Source organism: Thalia democratica, chromosome 1, assembly GCF_965202585.1.
Source record: "Thalia democratica chromosome 1, ktThaDemo2.hap1.1, whole genome shotgun sequence".
Classification (NCBI taxonomy): Eukaryota; Metazoa; Chordata; class Thaliacea; order Salpida; family Salpidae; genus Thalia; species Thalia democratica.
Window position 1 is genome coordinate 52,850,011 of NC_139165.1, and position 26,408 is coordinate 52,876,418.

The 26,408-nt window shown below is 23.9% G+C and overlaps 1 protein-coding gene across 1 annotated transcript; it reads left to right on the forward strand.

Moving 5' to 3' along the window:
• The first annotated feature begins 3,358 nt into the window (after positions 1-3,358).
• LOC145844138 (serine/threonine-protein kinase greatwall-like) lies at positions 3,359-24,961 on the forward strand. Its single transcript, XM_082951501.1, has 16 exons — positions 3,359-3,501; positions 3,768-3,905; positions 5,508-5,647; positions 9,331-9,422; positions 9,644-9,765; positions 11,097-11,160; positions 13,675-13,799; positions 13,957-13,990; positions 16,058-16,136; positions 16,231-16,320; positions 19,369-19,498; positions 20,329-20,406; positions 20,519-20,654; positions 23,643-23,807; positions 23,881-24,000; positions 24,659-24,961. The coding sequence occupies exons 1-16, from the start codon at positions 3,391-3,393 to the stop codon at positions 24,820-24,822; spliced, it is 1,788 nt and encodes a 595-aa protein (XP_082807627.1). The 5' UTR covers positions 3,359-3,390; the 3' UTR covers positions 24,823-24,961.
• Positions 24,962-26,408: the final 1,447 nt, after the last annotated feature.

Sequence of the window (26,408 nt, forward strand, 5' to 3'; positions counted from 1 at the left end):
TTATCCTGAAAAAATAAATTAACAAAAGTTATTCATTGTAAATCCGATACTCTGTAGTCTACATATATAGTTTATTGAACGACAAAAATACGCTCAAAATATTTGATTCTAGGACCTGGTGCACGAGAAAACCTTTCGGTTACCGAGTCGCACACCACGGATACCTTTTAACGTCTTGTCCAGGACCTCTATAACTCTAGAAACTTAATTTTATACAAACTTTTATTGTTTTCGTAGTATGAAAACTAAACTGTTGCATCTAACTAGGGATGCAAAAATGCTGATGTTGCTATACAAATTTATAGCTACTTTTTAAACGTCTGTTTCTTTCAAATTATAATAATTAAGCTCAAGTATTTTTCCTAAATAATTATAAGATTATTAAATTGAAAAATGGTAAGCCTGCTTCTAACATAATTTGGCAAAACGTATAACAAATAGAACAAACATTATTAAAAACAAACTGTTATAAATAGAACTAAAAATTTAACTATTCAGAAGCGGCTTGAATTTGCAGCTGACAATAACAAAAATTGAAGTAAACAAACTTTAAAAATTGATCCTAATAAAAAAGAGAAATACATTTAAAAATTAAATATAAAAAGTACAAACATAGTACAAATCTTATAAAAGCGTGAGAAAGTTAAGTTGTAGAACTCAATGTAATCAGCTTTTATGACGAATAGTCATTTTTCAGTAAAGTAAGCAAACTTAAACTTTTATTTTATTCATTTAACAATCATCTTAATATTTTAAACTTAGTTTACGTCGTGGACAAGACGTTAAAAGGTATCCGTGGTGTGCGACGCGATAACCAAAAGGTTCTTCGTGTACCAGGTCCTAGAACCAAACATTTTGAGCGTATTTATTTGTCGTATAATAAACTATATATAAGTTGTAATTCATGTAACACTTTAACTTTAATTTTAAAAAATGCAACCGTTGTTAGAGTTTTGTTAATTTATAAAAAATTATTTTAATGTTGTAGCAACATAACTAATTAATTGTCTATTCTATAGTATATTGTTTAGTATTAACATGTCTAATTCATTAAGTATGTCGCCAAACCATTAGCTTATAACAAGTTTCCCGTGTTCTACTAATTTTCAATTAGGTTAATTTTAATAAACAGTGCCACTATTATTGCTATTCAAAATTTAAAACTTTGAAGTAATAATACAAAACACCAAACACACAATAGCACATGGCACATTTTTGAATAAAATGCTAAAGGGGTAGCTTGAAAATTGTGCAAATCATTAGTATAATGTAGCAAATCATATATGTTGAATCAACAAAAAAATTTCATGTAGTTTTTGACATTAATCATTTAAACTTTATTTTTTGATTTATTTAAACATGTTTCAGTAAGGTGGTTTAGGTATCAGGTAAAATAAATAGAAATAAAGCTTAAAAAATAGCTGATTTAGCAAATATGCAAATGATTTGCACAATTCTCTAGCTAACCCATGCAGAAGTTTATCAAACTATTTTAACAATATATTCAGGTGCCAAATGGCGTGTCACCAATGGCTTTGTTTTTTGAATAAAGGGTTAGGATTAGTTTTTATTTTGGTTAGTTAAACATTTTTTTTAAAGTTTTTAGACAGATTCATTAGTGAGTATACCAACTTTCGTTTTCATATATGTTGTAACTTTGCCAAACAAATCTTATGGTTTCTCAAACCAACTATCCCTTGATAAGAGATCCATTATAATAGATTATAAAAAAAAGTTAATAACAAGAATTTTTTTAGATTCTTAGATTCTAGTTGTTAGAAAACGCCGCTAGTTGTCATTTTTAGCTAACTTTTAGTATGCAATAGATAATTGTGAAATATGTTTGTTTTGTGCTTGTTCTAACTCAAGCAATTTCATTATTTGTTAAATTGGTAGTCTGAAAAAAAAATTCCTTGTAAAAATGAGGTGTTTAATTTGTAAGTTTGTACTGAATACTTCAAGAGAATTTGAGGTTGACAACAGTTGCTTAACTTCAGTAAGTATGGTTCAATCACACAACACTAGACATTCAAAAAGTAATATATTTGTAGTTTAAATACCTAGATCAGAGTTTGACCTTAACAGCTTCAGGCATTAGAGTCCTAAGTCGTTGTCTACTAGTGTCCAAAAATCTTAAAAACCTAATAAGGATTAGTTTAATAGAGTTACAAAAAAATCTTGCGGAGTCAGATACTGAGTAAATTGAGAATGCTTAGAATTTTTGATTTGTGTTGAAGTAGATATATAGTTTATATTTATTCAAGTGTTTATTTTGTGTATACTAGTAATAAATAATACTAGTCTATATTAAAATAGATTTTGGTTTGTTGATATAAAAACTAATTTGAGTGGGTTTATGGGTATAACATGTGTATGTTTACTATTTACTATTTTTTTGAGCTTAGTCATTTTTATAATTTTCTTACTATATTTTCAAGAATTTTGTTTTAGACCATTATTTTATCTTCACTTTTTTATACCATGAATTGTTGCAACTAAATAAATTCAAAAGTTTAGTTATACAGTAAAATGGAAAATATTATAATTAATGCTAATTAATTAATTATTATTATATGTTTTGATTTTTCAAAAACAAATAAAAAGATCTTAACTTCTAGAGGAGAAATAATTTATTTATTTAATTCTTTCAAGACTTTTTAATGCAAACTCAGTTTCAGTTGAAGACCTTGTCAGTGCTTATATAAAAAACCTTATAGAAATAGAACCTATTTAAATATTTAATTCCATTTAATGATAATTAATAATATCATATAATATCTTCTCTTAAGGTTGTCTTTAAAGGTTTATAATACTAGTTTAAGGCTATAGAGGGGTAGTTACTTGTAAAAGTTAGCTTTATTTTCTATATTAAAAACTAAGCTACTAGTTGTTTTTAAAAAAGTTGTAAGTTACTTTAAGATATAAGCGACCAAAATTAGAGAGTTCAACATGTTATTTAATTGAAAAGCAATCTAAAAAGGCAAAAATTGGCTGTTTAGTTCTATATTTTTATTTACATTGTTAATAGTAAATGTTTACATATATATAAAGTTAATAGCTAATAAAACTTTCCATACTAAACACTTGCATTACCCTTAGCACCAAGACTTTTTTATCCTTAAAACATCAAAATCTAATTTATAACTACCAAAGAATTTAGTAGGAAAATGTTAATTAAAAAATAACTAAACTATAATTTTGTATTGTGTATACACATCAATTTGTTTTTAAATAAAGCTAATGGACACAGAAAATAAAAAATGATACTTTTTTGTGCGCCTTATTAAACTAAATTTAAAACTTAAAGTTATATAGAAATTTAAAATACATGCTTTTTAAATAAAAATAGATAAGTTATTAAAAAGCAAGCCTATCAAGACAAAGCCCACTATGGATTTCAACCCTGAAGATTACGAAATTGTTGACTACATTAGCAGAGGTGCATATGGTGAAGTTTACTTGATAGAAAAGAAGGAAAACAACAATATTTTTGCAATGAAGGTAATATATTATGTTGAATACTGTAATCTTTTGAACAAGATGTACGAAATATGTTTATTGATTTTATATTTTATCGATAAATAATTTGCAATCAAATAGTCTTTGTATAAATCAACTTTGCAACTAAACCTAATTGTTATATAAAATGTAATTTTCGTCCTAAATTGTTTTTTTTTACCACAGTTGTTTTTTAAGTGTTTTAAAAGTATTAAATATATAATAAGAACTAATAAAAAAGTTAGTGAAACCAGAAAGTTTTTAAAAAGGTTATGGACAAAGAAGAAATTGCAAAAAAAAACATGGCAGATAAAATAAAAGAAGAAGTAAAAATAATGTCTAGAATTAGTACAAATTACATAGTAAAGTTATTTTATGCTCTTCATAGAGAAAAAAAAGTTTATCTGGTTAGTTTTTTATTTTTAGTTATAATTATTACATGTCAATAGATTATTTACTTGCTTTTTTATAAATTTTTTTGTGCTCTACAAAATAGTCGGTTTAATTCATAAGAAAATTAGCAGCTACTTCTATCAAAAATGTGTATTATCTAAATGAATTTAGTTTTTTATATTTTATGTCTTTTTAAACTTGATTTACAGTTCCTTTAGAAACAAACTTAGTCTGACAAAGCCTTGAAACACAAAGCTTCAAGTCCAAATACATATGTAAATTCTTATTTTGTTTATACTGAAAATATATTTAATTTTTTATATTGATTGTTTAATAAATACATAAATAAGCTGTTGTTTGTAACTAAGCATTTTGTTATTTAAATTTAACTTTGTATTATAAAGGTTGAATTCCTTTAGTTTTTAGTTTTATAATTAGTTTTTTCATTTTTAGTAAACATATTTTTTACATATTATAAATATACAAGCTAGTTAAAGAGATATAGTAAGAAATTTAAATGGTTTACTGCAAGTTAAGGGCATATAGGATAAATAACTTTTATAGAAAGGTTGTATAACATATTTGTAATAATAATACTTAGTATTTTTTCTGTAGAGTTTAAACTGAGCCACAAGTTACATTTTACAGATTTTTAATATCCAAAAAAATGTTGAATATATATTAGATTTAAGTCGGAGAATACAATGGCTCCTTATGTAGATGCAAATTAAAAAAAATCTAAATCTTCTATGTTTTTTTTTAAATAAATACTTAAAGTTTTTAGGAAATGTTCCTTGCAATATTTAGAATTTTTTTTTGTAAGGAATCTTTAAATTTCTGACTAAAAATAGTTCTTCTTTTAAACAAACTAAAAAAAGTATTTTCTTTTTGTTTAAAAACTTTACAAAATTATACCAGTTTATAAAAAAGTAGGTCCTTTTAAAAAAGGTATAAGTTAGATAAAAATATGGAAAGTATTTACAGTTTTGTAAAACTTAAAAAAAGACAACAATTTATATAAAGGTAGGCCTTTCAGCAAAAATTAGCTTCAGCTAGTTTAGTTGTGACTTGTTTCAAATGCTGAAAAATAAATAAAAATTTAAATTTTAGTTATTTATAGAAAGTGATATTGATCTTAAAGAAAATGTTCTTTGTACAGTTGCCAATGTTATTTTTAGAACATTATTTAGAATACAAAGGAAATTTTAATTTCATATATCCATAGTTTTAAATTATATTTATTTAATAAAAAAACTAACAATTTTTTGCATGCCAACTATGCATGCCATTAATGTTTACCATTAAAACTATTAAAATATAAACTATAATTAGAAAACTAATGCAAGGGACAACTTATAAAATTTTTGTAAGTATTATGACATAATATTTTTTGTGTATATATTTTCCATTATGTTTTAAAATTCAGTTAGTTTAAAATAAAATTTTATTGAAGATTGCTTGAATACTACAGTAAAGCTTTGAATTGAATAAAGTTGTAGTCTTCACCTAAATTATTAGCACCATACTTTAGGAAGCTAAATTTTAAATAACATAAATGTATGTATATATTTTAAAAGAAGTAATTAAAGTGTTTTTTTCACAAAATTAAATTTCAGCTTATGGAGTATATGATAGGGGGTGATTTGAAGACTCTGTTAGAAAACTTGACTTATTTTGATGAAAATATTGCAGCATTCTATATTGCTGAAGCTACTCTTGCTCTAGAATATTTACATTCAAAAGATATAATTCATAGGTATGTTCAGATATTAAAAGAGTTTAGGAAGTTATGATCTCTTGATTATACTAACAACTTGTATTGTAAACTAACTAAAAATAGTCAATATCATAAACTTTTAAATTTTATTAAGGTCTTTCTAAAATTTAAATCTCCACATTTACAAAACAGTAGTTAAAATGAATTTAGTTATGTACAGTTGGCTTACAAAAAGAAATGTTTTTTTTAGTTAAAGGTCAGAAAGCAGAGATTCTAATAAATTTAAAGCTTTAAACAAAATTAAAAAAACTTAATCTAAAGTAGTGATGTACCAGACCAACAATTTTGGGTCTGGCCGGACCCGAATCCGGATTTTTTTCAAATTAGGATCCGGCCGGACCCGGATTTGGACTATTTTTTCAAATTAGAATCTGGCCGGAACGGGATCTGGACTTTTTTTTTAATTAGAATCCGGCCGGATCCGGACCCGGATAGTGAGTCTGAAACATTACTAATCTAGCCTAATTTATGCCAGTGGTGTGAGGCCATTTTCTTAAATCAAAATTAGATATATTTAAAATCATGATAATAACCTTAAAAAAGTTGATTAATATAAAACTACTCGATTTTTTTCTAATTTCAAAAATAAACCTCAAAGTTTTTTTATATATAAACATAAATAATAAAGAAATTTTTGCACTTTTTCGGCCCTTAACCTAGTAAATGGTCAGAGTAACCATATAAATGCACCTATAAAAAACCTTCAATTTTGTAGATTATGATAATACTAACATAAAATGATACTAACATGCTAGTGCACTTAATTGTTGTTGCTTGTTTTTTTTTGTACCTTTTATATAGTATTATTAAAAAAAACCATATAGAATTTTTGTCTTTAAGTTTTTGTTCAATAAGTCAAACGTGTTTTTTTCATTTACTAAACTTCTAATAAACGGTTATAGGCCTGTTACAGCACCAAAATATTTAAAACATGGAAAGAATACATATAACCTTGATTTTGTGTTTAAAATAAGCTTATTTTTAATCCTGAAAAATCATTAAAAATATAGATAGCTATTACTTTAAATATGACTACCTTTTCAATTTTATTTAAATTATTCAAATTTTTGGATTTATATTCACTTCTTGCAAATCTACATACATTGTGTCCACAGCAAAAGTGCGTTACTAAACGAGAGGTAGCAAATATACTTAAAATATAGGCTGATTTCTTATGATGCATTTGATTAGATACAGTTTGTAGTCATTTTTTTTGTTTACAAAAATAGTTTACATTCGAGTTGTAAAGTTTACTTATTTAATATGTGGAAACCTTATATGAAAATTGTTTATGTGTGCACAATTTTTTTTCTACTTTGTTCCTTGCATACTGATAATTAAACTTAATTATAAGATGCTTCTCTAATATCATAAAAGACTAATCATAGCTGGGCAAGGAACAAATTAGCTAAAAATAATATATTTATTAAGTTGAAATATAACTTGATGCCTTAAATATTGTGAGGAATTAAATATTGTACCTTGTTTGATTTAAATATATAAATAAGGGCTAAAACACCTAAAATATAAAGAGCAAATCCATATAGTTCAATAGTTTTCTTATGGAAGGTACAAAATAAAAATGCATAAACTTAAATTTAAAAAATCTATTTCCCCCCAAATTTTTAAAATATTTACTTTAAATTTGCTTTAAATAATCTTTTCATTACTGTTGCCAAAAATCTACAATCCTGTAAGAACCTGGAAATAATTTAAGAAAAACAATTTAGATTTTTATTTGAAAATTCTTAAATGCGTAACTAAACGAGGGTGCATAACCAATTGAGTGCGTAAATTTGAGAGATGTGACTTTAACTAAATGTATGTAACTTTAACTAAATTAAGGCTTTATTTTTTAAAAGTTCACTAGCATCAATATCCAAAAAAATATCTAGTTTATAATTGATTATTAGATCATAATTGGATTTAAGCCTACTTGTTAAATTTTCACTTAGTATTTTGATTTAAAACAGAAAAAGTTAGAACTTTATTAACTAGTACTTGAAATAATATTATATGTTTTAGTTTTAAGAAAACAGATAAAGAGATCTCAACTACTGGAGGAGAAATAATGAATTTATTCTTTTAAGAATTTATTTTTCAAACTAAGTTTTGGTCAAAGACCTCGTCAGTGCTTAGATAAATCTAAAAAGATATGTGACAATCATGGAAAATAGCATTTAAACAATTAAATTGAAATAAAAATAAATTTTTACTCAAAATTTATACTTAAAAAACTAAACAAATTAAATTTTAATGTTAAGATTGAGTTTAAGGTAAAGTTTAAATTTTAGTTAAGTTTTAAAGTCAATATAACAACAATAATGATAATAAAAGCTGTATGTAGCATTCTTTTTTCTTCTTGTTAATTTTCGAAGTAAACATTGCTTAAGTAAAAAAGTGAGCTTAAAGTTGAGATGCATTTTAACGTAGCTTATTTTAATTGTGGCCAACTATTGAAAATTTAAACAATCTTGTGCTTGTAATAGCTATGAAAATTTGAAATCCCGCCCGAATGCTTTATATAAAAACTTATTTAAAATAAATAATTTTATTAGTTTTAATTATTAAAACATAATCACTTAAAAATTATAAAATTTATACATGACTTTTTTATACAATTAAATTCAACTAAATTAAGAATATTTTCAAGTAGTTTACCAAAAACGTTAAGATACTTACTAGTAAATTCAAGTCAAGAAAATTTTTATGAATTTAGTTATGTTTAGTTCATTTTAAACTAACAGAATAATTATTAGATAAGATTTACATTTTCTCGTAATACTCTTTTACTAGAGAGCTACTATAAATGAAAATAACTGTATATAGTTTTATAAAACATAACAATTTTGTAAAAAATTTATGAAAAGTATTTGCACCAACAAAATAGAGTATATGCCCCCATAACAATATTCCAATAATATGTCAAACACTTTTTAAAAAACTTTACACTTTGAAAAACACTGGTGAAAAAATTAACTTAGTTTGTTTTATGGAAACATTATGGTCTTTTCTAACCAGAACATTAGTTTTTTTTTATATGTATGTGATAATCAGTACAAATGCTTCTTATTAATTATTTACAAAAATACTATTTTATATCCTCCTTAATAAAAGTATATTAAAAAAAAAATTTAAAAGTTTTTATGTCCATAAAATAAAGAATTCAATTGTTAACTCGTTCAAGTTTAAGTTAATTGTTTTATTAAAGATAATGCAATAAGGTATTACGTTCTAAACTTCAAGACATGTAAACCCTGTCAAAAAACTAAAACAAATTGTTTTTGGTTTTCTTAAAAATTAAATCTGATAAAGTTCTTTTGAACTGTTGATTCTATAGAGCTGTTCATATTTTTTAACAGCAAAATGGATTTAGTCGAATAAAGTATTTTAATACAAAGCAGTTTGTTTTAAGATTTTTTTAAGAAATATTTATGTATGGTAATGTAAATTTAATATCATAGTTTGATCTTTAGCTTAAGCCTGTAAAAACTATAGATTTTTTATATAACTTTTAAGATTTTTTTTTTAAATTATTTTTTAAATCTAAACTAAGAATGAATCAATAGTTGAATAAGCACATAATTGTACCTGTTTCATTATAAAATACTTTTTGATAACAATAAGACTGTAAGAATATTTGAACTAAAACATTTTTTTAGAGATTTAAAACCTGAGAACATGCTTTTATCAAAATCTGGTCACATAAAGTTAAGTGACTTTGGTCTTTCAGAAGTCAGAAATTCTAGTGCAGGTAGAACAATTTTTTCTAGTAAAATAGCAAAAAAGTAATTTTGAACTTTTATTACTTTTTGAGTTAGTACAAACAAATTTATACAAGTTTGTATAATAGTTAGTTTTTTATTTATTTATTGGAACAGTTACTTATCAAAATTTTAGTAAAATATGATAGTTTTTTAGCAGAAAATAGTGTTTTTACCAGATAACGTTTTAAAACTCTGGTGTTAATCACAGTTGTATCATCACCTCAACCGAATAAATTAAAACAACATTTAACGGATCATACTCCAATGCAATGCAAGTCTTTTGCAAAATTTAAAGATATTAACATGGTTGCCAGAGAGTCCACTACTACAGTAAGTTTAAAATGTTATTCAAAACAGTATACTGTGTTTTTTTAGTTGAATCTAAAAAAAGCTCAAGTAGTTGCTGGATTACCATTATTTGACGTTCATACAACTTTTACAATTTTTTAGCTATAATTTTAAGCATAACAGTATTTATTTATCATAACATATTAGCAATACATTTAAATCATTGTTAATACTTATTTAATACAAAAACAGGTTTACTCGGTATTGTATAATCATTAAGTCTCTGTTCTTAAGTTTTTCTCCGTAGTTTTTTCAAATTTTACTGCGTTGTTTAATTCACATTTTTCATTTATTTAAATAGATGCACTGTTTAAATAGTTGAAGATACAAACCTTCTTGATATTTTGACTTCGCATTATGACATTAAGCTAAATAAAAGTTAGCATGATTTTTAAAAAATGATCATTACAATTGGCTATCCACATCATTTAAGTGTCTTTGTTCAATATTTACAATCTATTACCAATCTTGTTTTCTTTTGCATATTACGTTTAGTATTTAAAATATTTAGTTTTCAAATAAAATTTTATAATCATATACAATGACAACTTTTTATTACATTTAAAATTTTATGTTTGTTTTTTTTAAATTATCTTTTTTAACAATGTAATTTAGTAAATACAACTTACTTATTTAGGTTAAATAAGTTCCTGAAAAATTTTGCATTTAAAATAAAAACAACGTTAACAGATCATTATGATGATTTAATTTGAATATTTTTTCTTCAAAAAATCCATATATAAAATACAAAATCATACCCAAATTATAAGTCAGAAGCAAACGTAATATTTTTAACTTTAATCTGTAATCTTAGTTGTACTTTTAGCGTTATTTTTTCAGATATTCGTTGTTGTTAAGAAAGTTAAAGTATTTACTTTACTTTTTTACAATATAATTAAAACGATCTATATAATAAAATGTTTTCCATTTCGTCAAGTAACATAAAAGCATTCTTAACTAATTAGTTGTTGTAGATAACTAAATTTAGGTCAGTAATAAAGTTTTATTAAAAATAAGTTTTTACAAAAGTTACTAATAACCAAAATAAAATTGTTAAAGTAATAAATTTAAAAAAACAAATATGTTAATTTTAAAGCTCTCTTCACTAAAAAGGTAAGTTAGTAAAAGTTTCTGACTATTACTTTAATCAGTATATGTAAATACTTATGAGTTGAATTTTTATTATTGCTGTTAATATACAAATTTTTCCTATAAATCACAATATAATACAAAATTATATCTCTATCTTTTTTAACTTAACTTTGATAAATTATTAATAATCAAGTTTGTTTTAAAATTAAAATAATTTCAAGATAAAAGCTAAGAAGCGTCGAAAAATAGAAGTTGATGAAAATGATCAAGATAGTTCTCCTATACGTTAGTTGTTACAGATTTTTTTATGTCATATGGATTATAAAATTCTGAAGATATTTAGCTAGAGATTTTATACTAAGAAATCTTTTTATATAAATGAAATTGAAGTGTGTTCATTCTTATAGGTAAATTTGTTTTTTAATAAAATTTGTAATTTGTTTTAATATACTTATTTACGAGTTTTAAAAACTATTATTGTATGAAAACATTTATTTATTCTCTAATATAGAACTTTTAACAAGTTTTATATTATACTTTATGGTAACTTACTTTTAGTTTTTTAAAGTCAGACCTTAGCAATACTTAAATTAATTTTTATCAAAACTAGGCAAAGTTGACACTCATTCAGGATAATAACTCAAGGAATATAGCTTTTTGTAAATGTCAGACTTTATGTTTAGCTTTTACTTTAATAACTTTCAGTCAGTTTTCTCAAAAACTTTTTTAAAATGTGTTTTTATTATTCCAAAGTTTCAACAGATTTTACGTTTTTGTTAAAGTTTACCACAGTTTTTCTTTATTTATAGAACAATATTCTGTCATTCGCGCATTTGAGCAAATTATTTGTTCTAATTTATATACTTTACCTTCAGAACTCAAAAATAAAAGTAGTAAAAAATAATTCTAAGTTAATTATATTTTATTAAACTTTGCATTGAATATCATACTTACATTTTAAACTTGTAGTTAAAAAAAAGCCTTTATGTATCTACATCTATAGCTTAAAGTTTTGACAAGGTACACAAAAAAGGATAATTTAGCATCGAACGAATTTATTTTGTGTCCTAGTGACGACGTAAATTGTTATTATACTTTATTTTATTTATTTTTTCCTAATTAGAGTTTTTAATAGTAAGTAATAATAGTATATTAATAATATTAAATTTTAAAAGTAGTAATAGTAAGTCAAAACAAGCATATTAAAAGTTACGGGCTAAAAATAAGTTGAAATCAGATTGACAAGCAATAGATAACATAATTACTGCAGAAGTTCCAGTATAACATAATAATAAGCAGGTTTGTCTGTTGATACCCAAGTTTTGCGGCTGTGTATGAACTCAAGCGCCTAGTACTCTGTATAAAAACTCGTATAACAATCATTTTTTTTATTTTGCGCTGCTACCTACTACTAATTATTTTATATGAATTTTATATTAATAATACTGTATTTATACAACACTTTGTATATAATTTTTTATTTCAAACTTTACATACAAACTCAGGCTATTTTAAAAAGGCTTAAAATTTGGATAGTTAGGTCAGTTTCTTTTGTTTAAGTGGGGTAAATGTTTTAAAATGTTTAAAGTTATAAAGACAAAACAAGGTCGAAACTTAATTCTAAGTCGAATTTAAAACGTTATATTACTATTGTATATTCTATTTTATTTTAGGCTTATACCATAGTTGATACTAATTTTATATTTTACAGCGGATCAATATTATTTTGAATTTTACTTTGTTTTTTAATATTAAACACTTGCAAAAGTTTATGTACTAACTCGTTTGTTGTAACAGTAAAAATTTAATCTTAAATTAATTGTAAAGTTGTATGTGATTCGTTCTATATTTTAAGCATTTGTTAAAGTCAATAGTTAAATTCTACTACAGAATACAAATATCAAAAGTGCAATGTTATCGTTAGTGTGGCTTGCATACAGATCACAAACTTTAAACTAAGATCTTGGGTATGTAGCTTGATTTTTTTTCTTTTTAGCAAGACATTAGGTTTTTTGTTCGTTTTTTGAATAAAATATTTAAGAATACTTATTGATTTAATTATTAACACAATAAAATACCCTCATCATTATTGTTAAAACTTTTTTTACTAAATAATTAATAATTTACTACGTAATTATTATTTGTAAGCTTGTATTCTATTTACATTACAAGTGACTTAAGCCTTTTGTATTTCAGTTAAAAATATATCTGAATTCGGCCAGATCTTAGTTTAAAAAAAATAATTAGATTCGGATCCGGCCGGATCCAAAACTTTTGGATTCGGTAGATCACTTTATATACAAAAAAACTTATTAAACTCGTGAAAAGCAAAGTTCCTATAAACTCATCATTAATGAGCACTTTTTTGTTCACTATTAGATTCAGAGCACATTTAATTTTTTTGAAAAAAATCCTTAGTTTTAATTGTTATGTCAAGATGTTTTAAATCTTAAAAATTATGTCGCGGGCCGGAAATTTCCGTTTAGTGGATAAAATCGGATTTCTGTTTTGGTCTGAAGAATGATAAAATGTTATAATAAGTTATTCATTTACCAATACCCTTAAAACTGCACATTGTTTTTCATATATGTATGAACTTGAGTTATAAAGGTATTTAAAGTTTTTGTATATATTTTAAATGTTTTCATTTTATACTCTAATAAATAAATATATTTTAAATGAAAATAATTTATATATTTATTTATCACACTTAAACTTCAGTTTAAAATACCTAAATTTAGACTATAAACTAAATGTTATTATATTTTTTTTATAATTAGATGACAAAAATATTTACAGGGTATACAAAAATGAAATTCCAAGATCATATAAAAAGTCCAACTGGATCATTGTTAGACAGTCCTTTATCATCTAGTTTAACCGGAGAATTAACAGATTTAAATATTGAAAAATCAAGTCGTTATGTAAGTTTTAAACGTAAAAAAACTATTCTCAATTCAGTATGTTACTACTAATTTGGTTGATTGATTATTTTTAAGTTTTTATTGTGCATTAAAGAATTGTTGTAAAAGATTAAAAAACAAACTGACTCAACTATAATTACGAATTCTTTATTAACAGGATTCGAAAACTTCGAAAAATATTTTTATTAAAGGTTAGTTGTTTCAATAAAGTAAAAATATAAATAAACAGTTATAGTCTACTTTTAGTATATAAATTTTAAAATTTTGTTGTTTGTTATGCTTTTTATGTTCTATACATTAGGATCAAGGTTTATTAGTATCACTGGAAAACTTTATTACTTATAAGACTATGCTAGATACTTATATAATATATATGCAAAAATTTATATTAAGTATAAAAAAATTAAAATATAAAATATTGATATAAAATGAATAATCCGAGGTTGTATGTAACCATATTTACTTTTAATTACAGGTTTAAAAACTTTATATTTTGCTTGAGATATAGTTAGTTTTAAACTTTTCTATGTACATTTTTTTAGGATACTTTTTTATTTCTTAAAAAAAAAAATTCAACATACTGAAATCTTATAATGCCTTGATTAAAGAAAATGTTTGTAAATTATTAATAGTAAGAATATTTTAGTTTTAAGTGTCTCAAATCTTCCCTTCGTTGTGTGATGTTCTTCGTGATTTTTTTGTCTTTATCGATCGTTTTAAATAAAAAAGTTTTTTTTATTTAACAAAATATCTACAAATTTATTAGTATTCGTTATACTGCCTAAAGTACTTTCAAATTGTTCTTCAGTAGGCAATTAGAACTGATTAATTCAAAATTTTCTTGCATATAAAAGTTTAAAAAAGGATATTGTTACGTAACTATAAATCAAGTTTTAAGGTAAACTTTGTTTTAAAAAACTGTCTTTTAAAAGTTTTTCAAATAGTAAATCTTATTATTATCTCTAGTTTAAACTCGCAAAAACTAGATGAAATTAAAAAAAAAAAATATGAAATAAAATCAAATCAAAGACAAAGGACTAAATGAAATTAAATTGTTAAACTTTGATGTGTTTGATTTAATGTTTTATAATACTTTAAAATGTAAAATCAAAATAAAAAAAGTAATCGAGCTTATTGTTGGTTGAAGTTAAAAAATCAAAAATAAATAGAGTAAATAATCATAATAAATAAGTCGATAAAAGTAGTAGTGCGTACAACCTTAACTTGTTAAGTTATTTAGAAATGTATAATCAAAAAACTTTATAACCATTAAAACATGTTAAATAATAGTAACCTAGTCAATTATCTGTAAAGTGGTAATATAGTTTTGTTTATATTTATTGTTGCTTCGAGTTTATTGATCTATTTACTTTCTAAAAAATCTAAGTCTGTATAATTTTTAGTGGTGTCTACAAAGATAATTGAAAAAGCTTCTTTTAAATCTTTTTTTGATGTTTTGTGTTTTTTGGCGTAATGTATTTTAAGTGCTGCTCTATCACTAACATCATCTGTGGTTGTACTCTTCCAGATGTGTAAATTATTAAAAGTAATTTTGTGTTATCCAAGCAGATCATATTTAAAAAACTTTTATCAAAGCTTCCAGAAAGTTGTTACAGCTTAATAAAAGTTGAGGCATTTAGAGTATAAATAAGCTGTTAACATAAGTATAAAATTAAAGATTTAAGCTTAGCTGAGCTTTTGTTATTTCCTACAATCCGATACTGTACTTTTAATTGCTTTTTTAAATTAAATATTAAACTCTAGTTTTGTTTTAATTTTTAGGATGATATACGTTTATAAAAATAAATTTATAGAACAAATTATAATGTCCTTTTATTGAACATGAGTTTGTCATATTTCTTGTTCAAAATCAGCATTAAAATATTATTTGTTTTATTGAACGTTTTTTGGGTTAAAGATGTCTATTTTGTAGTAAAGTTTTGTATTCTTGTCAAATTTATTTTATGCTACAGTTTTGTGTTAAATGCCAGTTCTATTCAGATTTTAAAATATAAAATATAGTTAAAAGTATGAACAACCATCGCTCTAAATCTTACTAAAACAATAACTTTAACCCAACAAAGAAAGTTTGATAGTTTAAACTCAAACCAAATCAAAAAAGTACATAAAAAGATATAATTATTAACTGTTTCATTGTATAAAAATCAGATGAATCATCAAAATCTAAAACTAAGATTATATCACATATATTATCAGTTTTTTGCTTTACACCAATCAAATGTTATTGTTTTAAACAGATTCGAACGCATCGATTGCTTCAATACAAACTGATCGCAGAATGCGAACTCAAGATGACCCCGTTGCCAAGAAACTAAGGTTTGAGTTTTTAATACTAAAAAATAAATAGAACTTTGCTCACATCAGATACAAATGTTGTATGGTTTTATTTTATAGCTGTGCTTTTTTACAGATTTAGTTCGCAAGAGCTTGAATGTTTTAAGCCTACAAAACATACAAATTTATGTTTATCTCACACAGCAGAGTCCATTAATCTTGACAAGTAAGTTATGTATGTTATAGTAAATGTATAAATTTATTAAAAAGTTTAGCTACAGTCACAACTTCACCAGTTTAGTAAGACTAGTTTAAAAAAGTTTTCAACCTAGTTTGATTATTTCAACCTCTTGTTTTTTGATTCAGTCTTCTTAAATTTTTCATGCTAAACTCTGAATATATCTGTTTTTAAATATCACTATAAGGACTATTAGTTTAATTTCTGTTACGCTTTTTAGCTATGTATAATTTATAGTTGTTTTTTAAATTCTCATTTTGAATTAAGAGTATAAGGTTAAACATTTATTCTTACTCTAGTCTGTATCTGACCTTATTGCTGACTCAGGTTTACTTCTTTAATGAATGAAATTTCATATTCTATAACTAAAGTTCATACATTCACCTTTAACTATAAGAGCCTATGTTATTTTTTGTATAAAAAAGAATGCTAAGACACCTTAAAGGCCTCGAAATGTTATTTTAATCAAGTACATTGTGACAATGGTGTCAGTATACAGATTTAAAATTTAAACTTAAAAATCTAAAGTCTACAAGACCCGTTAAAAGTTATAAAGATAGAACTCCCAAGGGTTTATCGCAATCCTACGCAAAAACTAATAATTAAACTAGTTATTGCATATCATTTGAATTTTTTTTTTGAATTCAAAATATTTTTACTCGTGTATTAATTGTTTCAAAAACTTTTGTAATTAAAGTTTAGTATTATGTTAATTTATTAATAAGTAAAGATCTATAGATTTATATTTGAGGTTATAAATTGAACAAAAATAGTTCTCAACTTATTTAAAAATATGGAGACAAATAAACAAAATTAATTATTTTAAGATTTTTATTTGCAAAACTATGTTTCACCCTTTAAGGGATCTTCAGTTACAATTTAAATCTGAAAAATAAAAGTTAAACAAAACAAGTAAGATACTATAAAGCAAAACAAAACAAGTAAACTAAAAATTGTAATTTATGTTAGTTAGAAAATTAATCAAGATTTTGAATAAAATACTAAATAAACACTATGGGTTTAAACTCTTAAAAAACTGAATGTGAAACTGTTATTATAAAAAAAACGTTAGTGGCTCAAAAATTGAGGAATAAAACAAGCTACTTACATACTATAACATGCAGAGAAACTTTTAAGTCTTTATATTCAAACTTACTTATACTGAATGTAAAGCTTATAACTTTAAAAAACATTACTAGCTTGAAGGCAAAAAACTAAATAAAATTAAAACTATAACACACAAAGAACTTGAGTCTTTAATTTAAAATTTTTAAAAACTACTTATACTGAATAAGCTGTTAACTGGAAAAAAAGAAAACTTTTAACTATGAAAAAAACTTTTAACTATTTAAAAAAAAAATTATAGTGGCATAGAATTAAAAAATAGAGTAAATAATTTAGATACTATAATAAATAAAAAGTTTTGAGTCTTAAACATGAAAACTGTGTGTACTAGAATTAATTAATAAATTAAAAAACTTAACTTAGGTATTGAACATGGAACTAGTAGATTTAAAAACACAGTCATCTTAAAGTGAATAAATTAACTAGATAACTTACATATTACCATACACAAAGGGATTTAAATTAAATTTATAATTTGATAGGCTACTAGCTGACTGAAGCTAAATCAAACTAATTGAAAAGTGCTTTGAAAGTTTTTGAATAATATTGCTTCTATCATTATGACGTAACTAATACATGGTTTGAACTAAGTTAATGCTAGTATTTAGTTGTTTATAGTTTAAAGCAAAAGTTTTATTAAGTTATTTAAGTAGGACGAAAAACATTTTGTACTTATAAATAAAAATGAATTTAAGTAAATAATATGACATGCAAAACTAGCTAGCAAGCGCTTAAGTCTTAAAGTGAAGTTTTTCAACTGTGGACAATTATCAAACAGTTCGTGTCTTTTGTTTAACTTGTTTCTTTAATTGGCTCTGGATATTTATAGTTTTTCTAGGCTGCAAGTGCTACATATACTGTTGATTTTTCTGACCTCCCCGATGTGATGAATGATATTCCATTTAATATTATACTTAATATTGTTGTTTTTTTAAAAACCTTATGTATTTAGTTAGTTCGGTTCTGTTTTCTTTGTAGGCGTTAAAACTGTGGTTATGGTTGTACCATCTGCTTTTAAAAGTATTACCAGTGCTCCCAATGTAATCCTTTGTTTCCTTGTTTAATATTACAGTGGCTTTGTAAATAATTTTTTTATAAGGCATTTGTTGTTCAAGGAGTTTTTAGATCGGCGATTACAAGTTGGGATGTTATTGATTTTGTTTTTTCTTTATTTGAAATGTTATTTAGGGTTTTTTTATTATGTTTTTGTATTATAACTTTAATATTGTTCATACAGCTGTATGAAATCTTGCAATTACCTTGTTTATAATTTTGATGAGTACTTCATTGTTTTGAAAATGTTTATCGATGAGTTGGAAGAGTATTTTACCTAAATTTGTTTTATCGGATTGGCAGAAGGGTGGGTTGAAGTAAATGATTTTTCTTGGTCGGTTTCTTTTCTTATTATTTTGAGGGTTTTTTATTTTCTGAGTATTGTTTAAAATTTGAATCATTTAGAGCATTTTGGTATATGGGTACAGAGTTTTACAGAATAAAGATCTATTTATAATTTAAATAAGTTCTTTTTTAAGAATAGTAGTAATAGTTTAACGAAATGCTGTTATTTTAGTACGAAATGCTGTTATTTTAGTTCTCTTTTTTCCTTTTGATCTATTTTAGGTGTAATATATAATTAAATACGAAATTGCTTCTGGGCTCAAATCAAATAACTTGATTTTGTTTTGACCCTGGATCCGGATTAATTTTATTTTACATAAATTAGAGTAATATAAAATAATTTTTTATTGCATTATAGTTTACTATGTTAAATTTTTCAAAATTGAAAGTTTTTTATTTTTGGATACTTACAAAGTGTAATATCCTGTACTTATAAATAATTTATTGAGCAGTATTTTATGATTTTGAAGAAGTTCTTAATGTAATTTCAACACGGTAACTAAATGTTTATAGAAATAAAAGTTTTGATGATCTCAAAATCTCAAAAAATGATTTAACACAAGAAATAAATGAAAATATAGTTCAATGTGCTGTATTAAAACCTGAAAGCAAGTCCTGTCCGCTTACACACCAGTCAACCTTTGTAAGTGTAGTTGTATCTTTTTACGTACATATTAACACTAACGTTAAAAATAAGATTTTTAGTTCTAGTTTTTTTAACTGAATTACGTGACTGTTAGAAACTTAAATCATAAAAGCTGTATATTCAAAGCCAGGGGTCCAGAAATATTTTGCCTATGACGTATAGTTTAGCTTCTAAACAACATGTAGAAACCATTAGATTTTTTTAGTTAAATAATTCTAGGGTTGCCAAAATTCAATATTGGAAAAACAAGTAAAAACCTGGAATTTGACAATTGAGGCAGATAGATCATAGAAAAATCTGAAATTTTGAACGAAAATTCCTATAAAATCTAAAAAAATTGACCTTTTAAACAATTTTTACATGTAAAACAGTGAAATTTTTATCAGGTACGAAATATCTTATTCAATTTTTTGTTTTGATAACATTAAAATTGCAAAACACTTAAGGTAGTTTTTTTTACTCTTTAAGACAATTTTTACCTTGAATTCAATTTATACTTAAAATGGACAAAAAAACTTGTTCTTTTAAAAAACTGAAATAAATTCAAAAAACCTGGAAAAAATTTCTAAAAACCTTTGGCAGGCTTGTAATTAGATAATTATTTCGATACAATTTTACTGTCAAAGTTTTTTTCTTGATTTTATAGTATAGTTTTTAAAATAAGGCCCATTCTGAAACTTAAAAACCCTGGTAAATAAGGGCTATTAGAGTTACAACTATTTTTGTTGTTTTTTTTTTGTAATTTCAAGTTTGACAAGTCGATTATTTAAAGTGAATATATACTAAATCACAATTTCAAAAGCATTAAAAATATTTTTTAAATTTAGCAAGTATCAAGAACACCATTGAAAAAGTTCATAGATGATCACAGCAAAACATGCGATGAAAAACAATCGTTTGAATTTGTAAGTTTGTAGTTTTTTGTTAAGTTTGATGATTTTACCACAAAGTACGAATAAAGCATATTTTTATATTTTAAAATTTACTTATAAAGTTTAAATTAACGCACTTTGATAGATAAAACCAACTGTAGAATTCAAAACACCTGAAAAATCTTCAAGAATAAATTCAAGGTTACAACCAAACTTCGGCCCAACTCCCAAGAAAACACCACTTATTAAAAAGAAAGTTGAAGATGAAAAGCGATTGCTTGGTACGTTTTAAAAAAAAACTTTTTGTAGTACTTAATGTTAGTTCTGATTTTTTGTAATTAAGTTTGTCAATTTATTTTAAGTTTGCTTTTTGAAAATAAATGTTACATTTTAAACTAGTTCTGTGAAATGTAATTTTCACAAAGTTAGTTCATATAACGTATTTTAAGTCTTAGTTATTAAAAAAAGCTTCTTATTTTTTATTATTTAATGTTTTATCGATAGTTTAATCTTATATTTATAAACAACTTTTAATAGGCATAATAACATATTACCGTAATAAGGTAAATAACACTACAAGCAGGGTTGCCACTCGGTCAGGAAAAGTCAGGAAATCAGGAAAAGTCAGGAAAAATTTGAAAAAATTACAAAAGTCAGGAAAAGTCAGGAAAAAATGGGAGGTTTTGAAAAAAAGTCAGGAAAAGTCAGGAAATTTGATTAAAAAAAAAGTCAGATTTTGTCAGTTTAAATTTACAAAATTTCTTGTTTTCCAAAGCCTTTAAGTAGTCCTTTAAAGTCAGAAAAAAATTCCAAAATTTTCCTAGAAATTTACAAAAATATTTAATTTTATTTCCAATGCCTTCAGCTGGTATAAATTAGTAAAATATCCTTTATTAAACTGCAAAAATTTTCTATTAACATATTGAACAAGTACCCTACTTGAACAAGCAGATTTTGTAAGCTTTTTAGTATTGATGATCTGTAGCAAGGACACTTTCATAGTGAAACTGTGATATATACACATAAGTTTATCTAGCATAATTTTAGAATCAAAGAGTTTTTGTTTAAGTAAACAATTCAGTTCTTTATAACTAAGAACTTAGTTTAGTATCTTATGTAACAAGTTAATGTGTATACTTTACCTCTTTATAATGTTTTCAAATTTGTTTAAATTTATAAAATAAGTTATAAGAGAAGTATATGCCAAGATTAAGTTTACTTATTATTTGTATTTTTTGTAAAGTAATTCAAGTTTTTAAGTAAATAAAAATATATTTATTTGTTACAAATTTTATACTAATTTAGTATTAGATGAAGAGGTTGAAGTGCTAATAAAAAAACGGAGAAAATAAATTTTAGTACATACATTTAAAAAAACAGTATTTGATTAAGTACTTTATTGTTTTAATGATTTAACTGTAAAAGTTCGTTATTGTTTAAAGGTTTGAGTTGTGAAAGTTACTTATTGATTTAAGGTTTTAATTGTAAAAGGTCCTTATATGTCGTTTCGTTTATTTAGATACATTTATACTAGGAAGTTCTAAAAAAATGTGTTCTTTATTGTTTTAAGGTTTCAACTGTAAAAATTTGTTATAGTTTTAAGATTTTAGTTGTGAAAGTCTGTTATTAATTCAAGGTTTTAATTGTAAAAGTTCCTTATATGTCGTTTGTTTATCTAGATACATTTATGCTAGGATTTGCTAAAAAATTGTTTCTTTTTTAAGACAAGCTGTGTTTATAAGGTAATAATACAAGTATTTTGCTGATAGAGCTGTTTATTACAAACATCAATCATACAGATGGTTTACGTGATGTACTGGAAGTTTGATGATAGAATTCAGCAAAAAACTATTGTTTTTAACCTGTATTAAAATTAGATTAGAAGCTTTATATAGTTTAAAGTGTTAGATTATGTATTTTAGAATAAGTTTAATTTAAGAGTTTGATTTAGAAAAGTCAGGAAAATTTTGGTAAAAAGTCAGGAAATTTTTCTCAGCTTGATGAGTGGCAACCATAACAAGAGTTGCTGATTTATTTTTATGTAATACTTAAATTATTATACGACTGTAATTTAGATTAAACATTTAAACTATTATTTCAATAATATTTTTTAGGTAACTGTTTTGTAACTAATTTTCAGTTAATTATCAACATATTTTTAATGTTAGCACTAATGTTTTTTTAATTATTCAATATTTGGTTGATTAAGTTTAAGTTAACTATTAGCAATATTAGGCTATCCTTAGCAAAACTAAGATGTTTTCGCCATTAAACAATAACTTTAAATTAAAAAAGTGTCAAGGTAAAAACTCATTTTGCGTTATATAGAAAACTTTCTAGTTGTATTGTTTTAATTATTATTTATATAACGAATTTAAAAATGGAGCACTTCTGAAATAATTTAAGTTGGAATAAAATTTAGTGTGAAAGTAACTAAAGTAAACTAACTTTATATAGTCATGCTTTTTTTGAATAAAGCTTCCTTTTTTTTTTTTGAATATCCATGTGTTAAAATAACAATGGAAATGCTGACTTAACTATATTTCTTATAAGTTTGGTTATTAAATAAAATCTAAGTTATATTTTATTTATAAATTCGTAGGCACTTTTAAAGATATATTAAATGTATATTAAATACTTGTTTTTTTTTTAACTTTGAATAATCATATTTAGATTAATTTATGCAGTTACTTATGAATTTTAAGAATTTCACTTTGATAATGGTTTTTATTATGTATAGTAAATAAATTATAGTTTAATAGTGTATATTCATTTTAACATTACTGCACTAATATCAACCACTCAAGTTTTAACAAATTTTAAACACTACTTATTAAATGGAGTATTTTTACTTACTATTAAAGATAAGATTACAAAATAATGATGTCCGAGTTATTCCTTAATTACTCCAGTGCATGAGACCTTTACAGATCTTAAATATTTCTTACTTTCGAACTCATTCACAAAACTCGATTTTATATATTTGATCTTTTTAGATAACCACGCAAGAAATACATGTTGCATAATATATTATATTATAAATTAAAAATATATAGAGGAGGAAGTCAATAAATTTTTTAAAACTCAATTTTGCTGCCATATATACCCTAAAACAAAGAATTACACAATTTTATTGTAAAATTAAGTATTACATTACAAATTTATTTGTTTATTTACAGGGACTAATTTCAAATTAGATAAAAAGTAATATGTGCAAAGTACATAATAAAACAAAGATTATAAGAATTTTATAAAGTTAATTTTCACAGGTACTCCTGAATACCTCGCACCAGAACTTTTACTATCCAAACCTCATGACTCTGGAGTAGATTGGTGGGCGTTAGGTGTTTGTTTTTATGAGTTTCTGACTGGAGAAACTCCTTTTTATGATAACAACATCGAAAATATTTTTTCTTCGATACTTGAACAAAAAGGTAATTTTCATATGGTAATATGAAAAAGTTGAATTTTTATCTGTTATGAGTGCTTGTAATTTAAACTTTGCAGAATTAAATTGGCCTGAAGATGCGGTGTATGAGGAGAATGGAGATGTTCTTCACAGCTACACAAAAAATATTGTATCTAAGCTATTAAATAAAGATTCATCTAAAAGAGCAAATTCTAAAGGTTATACTTCATTGTTTAAAAAATGATTTTGTTTATCATTTAGTTTTTTTAATGCAATTTTGTGGTATTGAGTTAGTAAAATTAATTTCTTTAAGTAGTATTTATGTTTCTTATTATTTAGACGGATTAAATTTCCAGTAAATTTACAATACAGAAAAATAAAAAACCATTTGATCTTTCATTAACACATGAACAATAAAAAATATTATGAGCATTACAGTACTACATAAACTAAAAATTTACTGGTTGTTTCTAACTTTGAAATACTAAAATTTAAAATAACTTGTATTCAAAAGTTGTTAGGTCATAGCATTATATTTAAATTTTGAAAACAAACAGTTTATGTACTTTTCAAGTAAATTTAATTGAGTTAATTTATTAGCTAGTTGAGAACGTTTACCAATAAAAATTTGAAGTTTTTTAAATAATCAATATTAAAAAAGTAACTCGTTCTATATTGAAGGAAAGTTTATATTTTCCTAACAAAGTGTTTTAAGCAATTATTTAACTTTTGAAGTACTTTTTAGATATTAAAGCAAATTTAGCTATACAGACCTATATGTTTTTATATGTGGTTAAAAAAAAAAGATATTTTGATAAAAAACATTAAAAAACAAATTTGAATAAACAGGAATTCTAATTTAGACATTATTTTTAGATATAAGAATTTGTGAACTTTTTTCAAAAAGTTTTAATATTCACAATCCTCTTGAACCTCCCTTTATTCCGAGCCCTGATAACAAATATGACACCGGTTATCAATCCAAGAAGCCGAGAATTCCAACGAGTTCTCCGTTAGTAACTAGAAATGAAGATGTTTAGAAAAATTATACAATAAATTTAACGAACTATGAAACTTCAGTTAAATTTACTTTTTTATAGTATTAAAAAGTACCTTAAATCTGAAAAACGTTTCTTTCATCGTTCCTATTTATTTTTGATTAATAAAAAAGCTGTTAAACTTCACAAGTTAATCTACTTTAGTCTTTATTCTTCTGGAACTAAAAGTTTATTGTACTACAGTTTTTTTTTTCACAAATTAAAAGTATTATAAAGATTCATGTTGTTTTAATTAACATTTTGAAGTAAAATATATAATTGTTTGTTTAGTTCCTGTCAGTTAAATTTTAATAATTATGAAAAAAATGTGTCAATAAAACATTTAAAAACCAAAATATAAATTATTGATTGTACGTTTTGTTAATTTTTGCTTTATTACTATGAATAAATAATCAGTATTTTTTGTCTTTTACAACTTTAATAGTCTATTAATCGTAAGTTATAATGTAAGTGAGTAAAAACATATAAAGTAATAGCTTACTAACATTCCATATTATTTTAGTTTAGTAGGTTTTAAAAACATTTCTTTTTCAGTTTTATTGTAAGTTATTTTTACAAAAATTAAAATAACTAAACTAAAAGGTTTAGAAAAAAAAAAGTATCGAAGATATGTTGGTAAAATATTTATAACTATTCAAAATATAAATTTAAGTGTTTGTTAACAAAAGATCTTAGTGAAACAAGTTCACTGGAATATATAATAAAAACAACTTATACAGTATCTTCTTTTATTCATATTACAATAGATTACATATTACTTTTCATATTAAAGCGCTTAACTGCTTTTCCAAACATAAAGAATAATCTATCTAACTTTACCATACAAATTAAATGGCTATTCTAATGTTCATATATATTGTGACGTAATTATTAGATATATTTTGTTCAATCATTAGCAACCGGTAAATAAATTTGAATTGGTTTCTTCGTTCCATTCATGTAAGTAGTTTATATTATGATTTTTTATTTTATTGTGTATTTTAGTTTACTTAATTTAAAATTAGTAATTGCAAATATCATATAGTTTTATAACAGTCGGATTTAACATTAAGTATTTTACCTACTATTAACCTCTAAAAATCTGTAGAATTTTTTTTATTTTAATGAACACATGTATACACCTACCTTAGCTTCTATTCTTTTACAGTATTTATATTTTTTACAGAAGCCAGTTGAAGTGTGTTAATCCGTTAAAACACAGAAATATATGTCGGTACGATAAAAAAAGATACTGTATAATTAGTTTTTTTTTAACTATTTATACCTAGTTTACCTGCATTTTATTCAAAAAATGTCGGCAGTTTGACGTTTTTTAAAAACTTAGTTTTATTTTTTTAAACTCAAGCTAGTTTTTGTAAAAATATAACAAACTATTGTATTTTTTAAGCGTTAAAAATAATATTTTATTATCTTTCTTATGTTTTCAAAACTAACTTATTAGGTACAAAATTTTACCTTACAGCTAACTCCAATCGACTTTTTAATCTTATAAACCCTTTTTAATTCCGTTTCATAATGTACTAAATTAACTTTTTAAGCTACATAAACTAAAAAAAAAACTTGATTAT

What these genes read in the sequence shown, in the direction of transcription:
- LOC145844138 (XM_082951501.1), top strand. Translation starts at nt 3,391, where the DNA reads ATGGATTTCAACCCTGAAGATTACGAAATTGTTGACTACATTAGCAGA. An exon ending in AGTCAGAAATTCTAGTGCAG is followed by an intron (nt 9,423 to 9,643) that starts GTAGAACAATTT and finishes TGTTAATCACAG; the next exon opens with TTGTATCATCACCTCAACCG. An exon ending in TTGAAAAATCAAGTCGTTAT is followed by an intron (nt 13,800 to 13,956) that starts GTAAGTTTTAAA and finishes CTTTATTAACAG; the next exon opens with GATTCGAAAACTTCGAAAAA.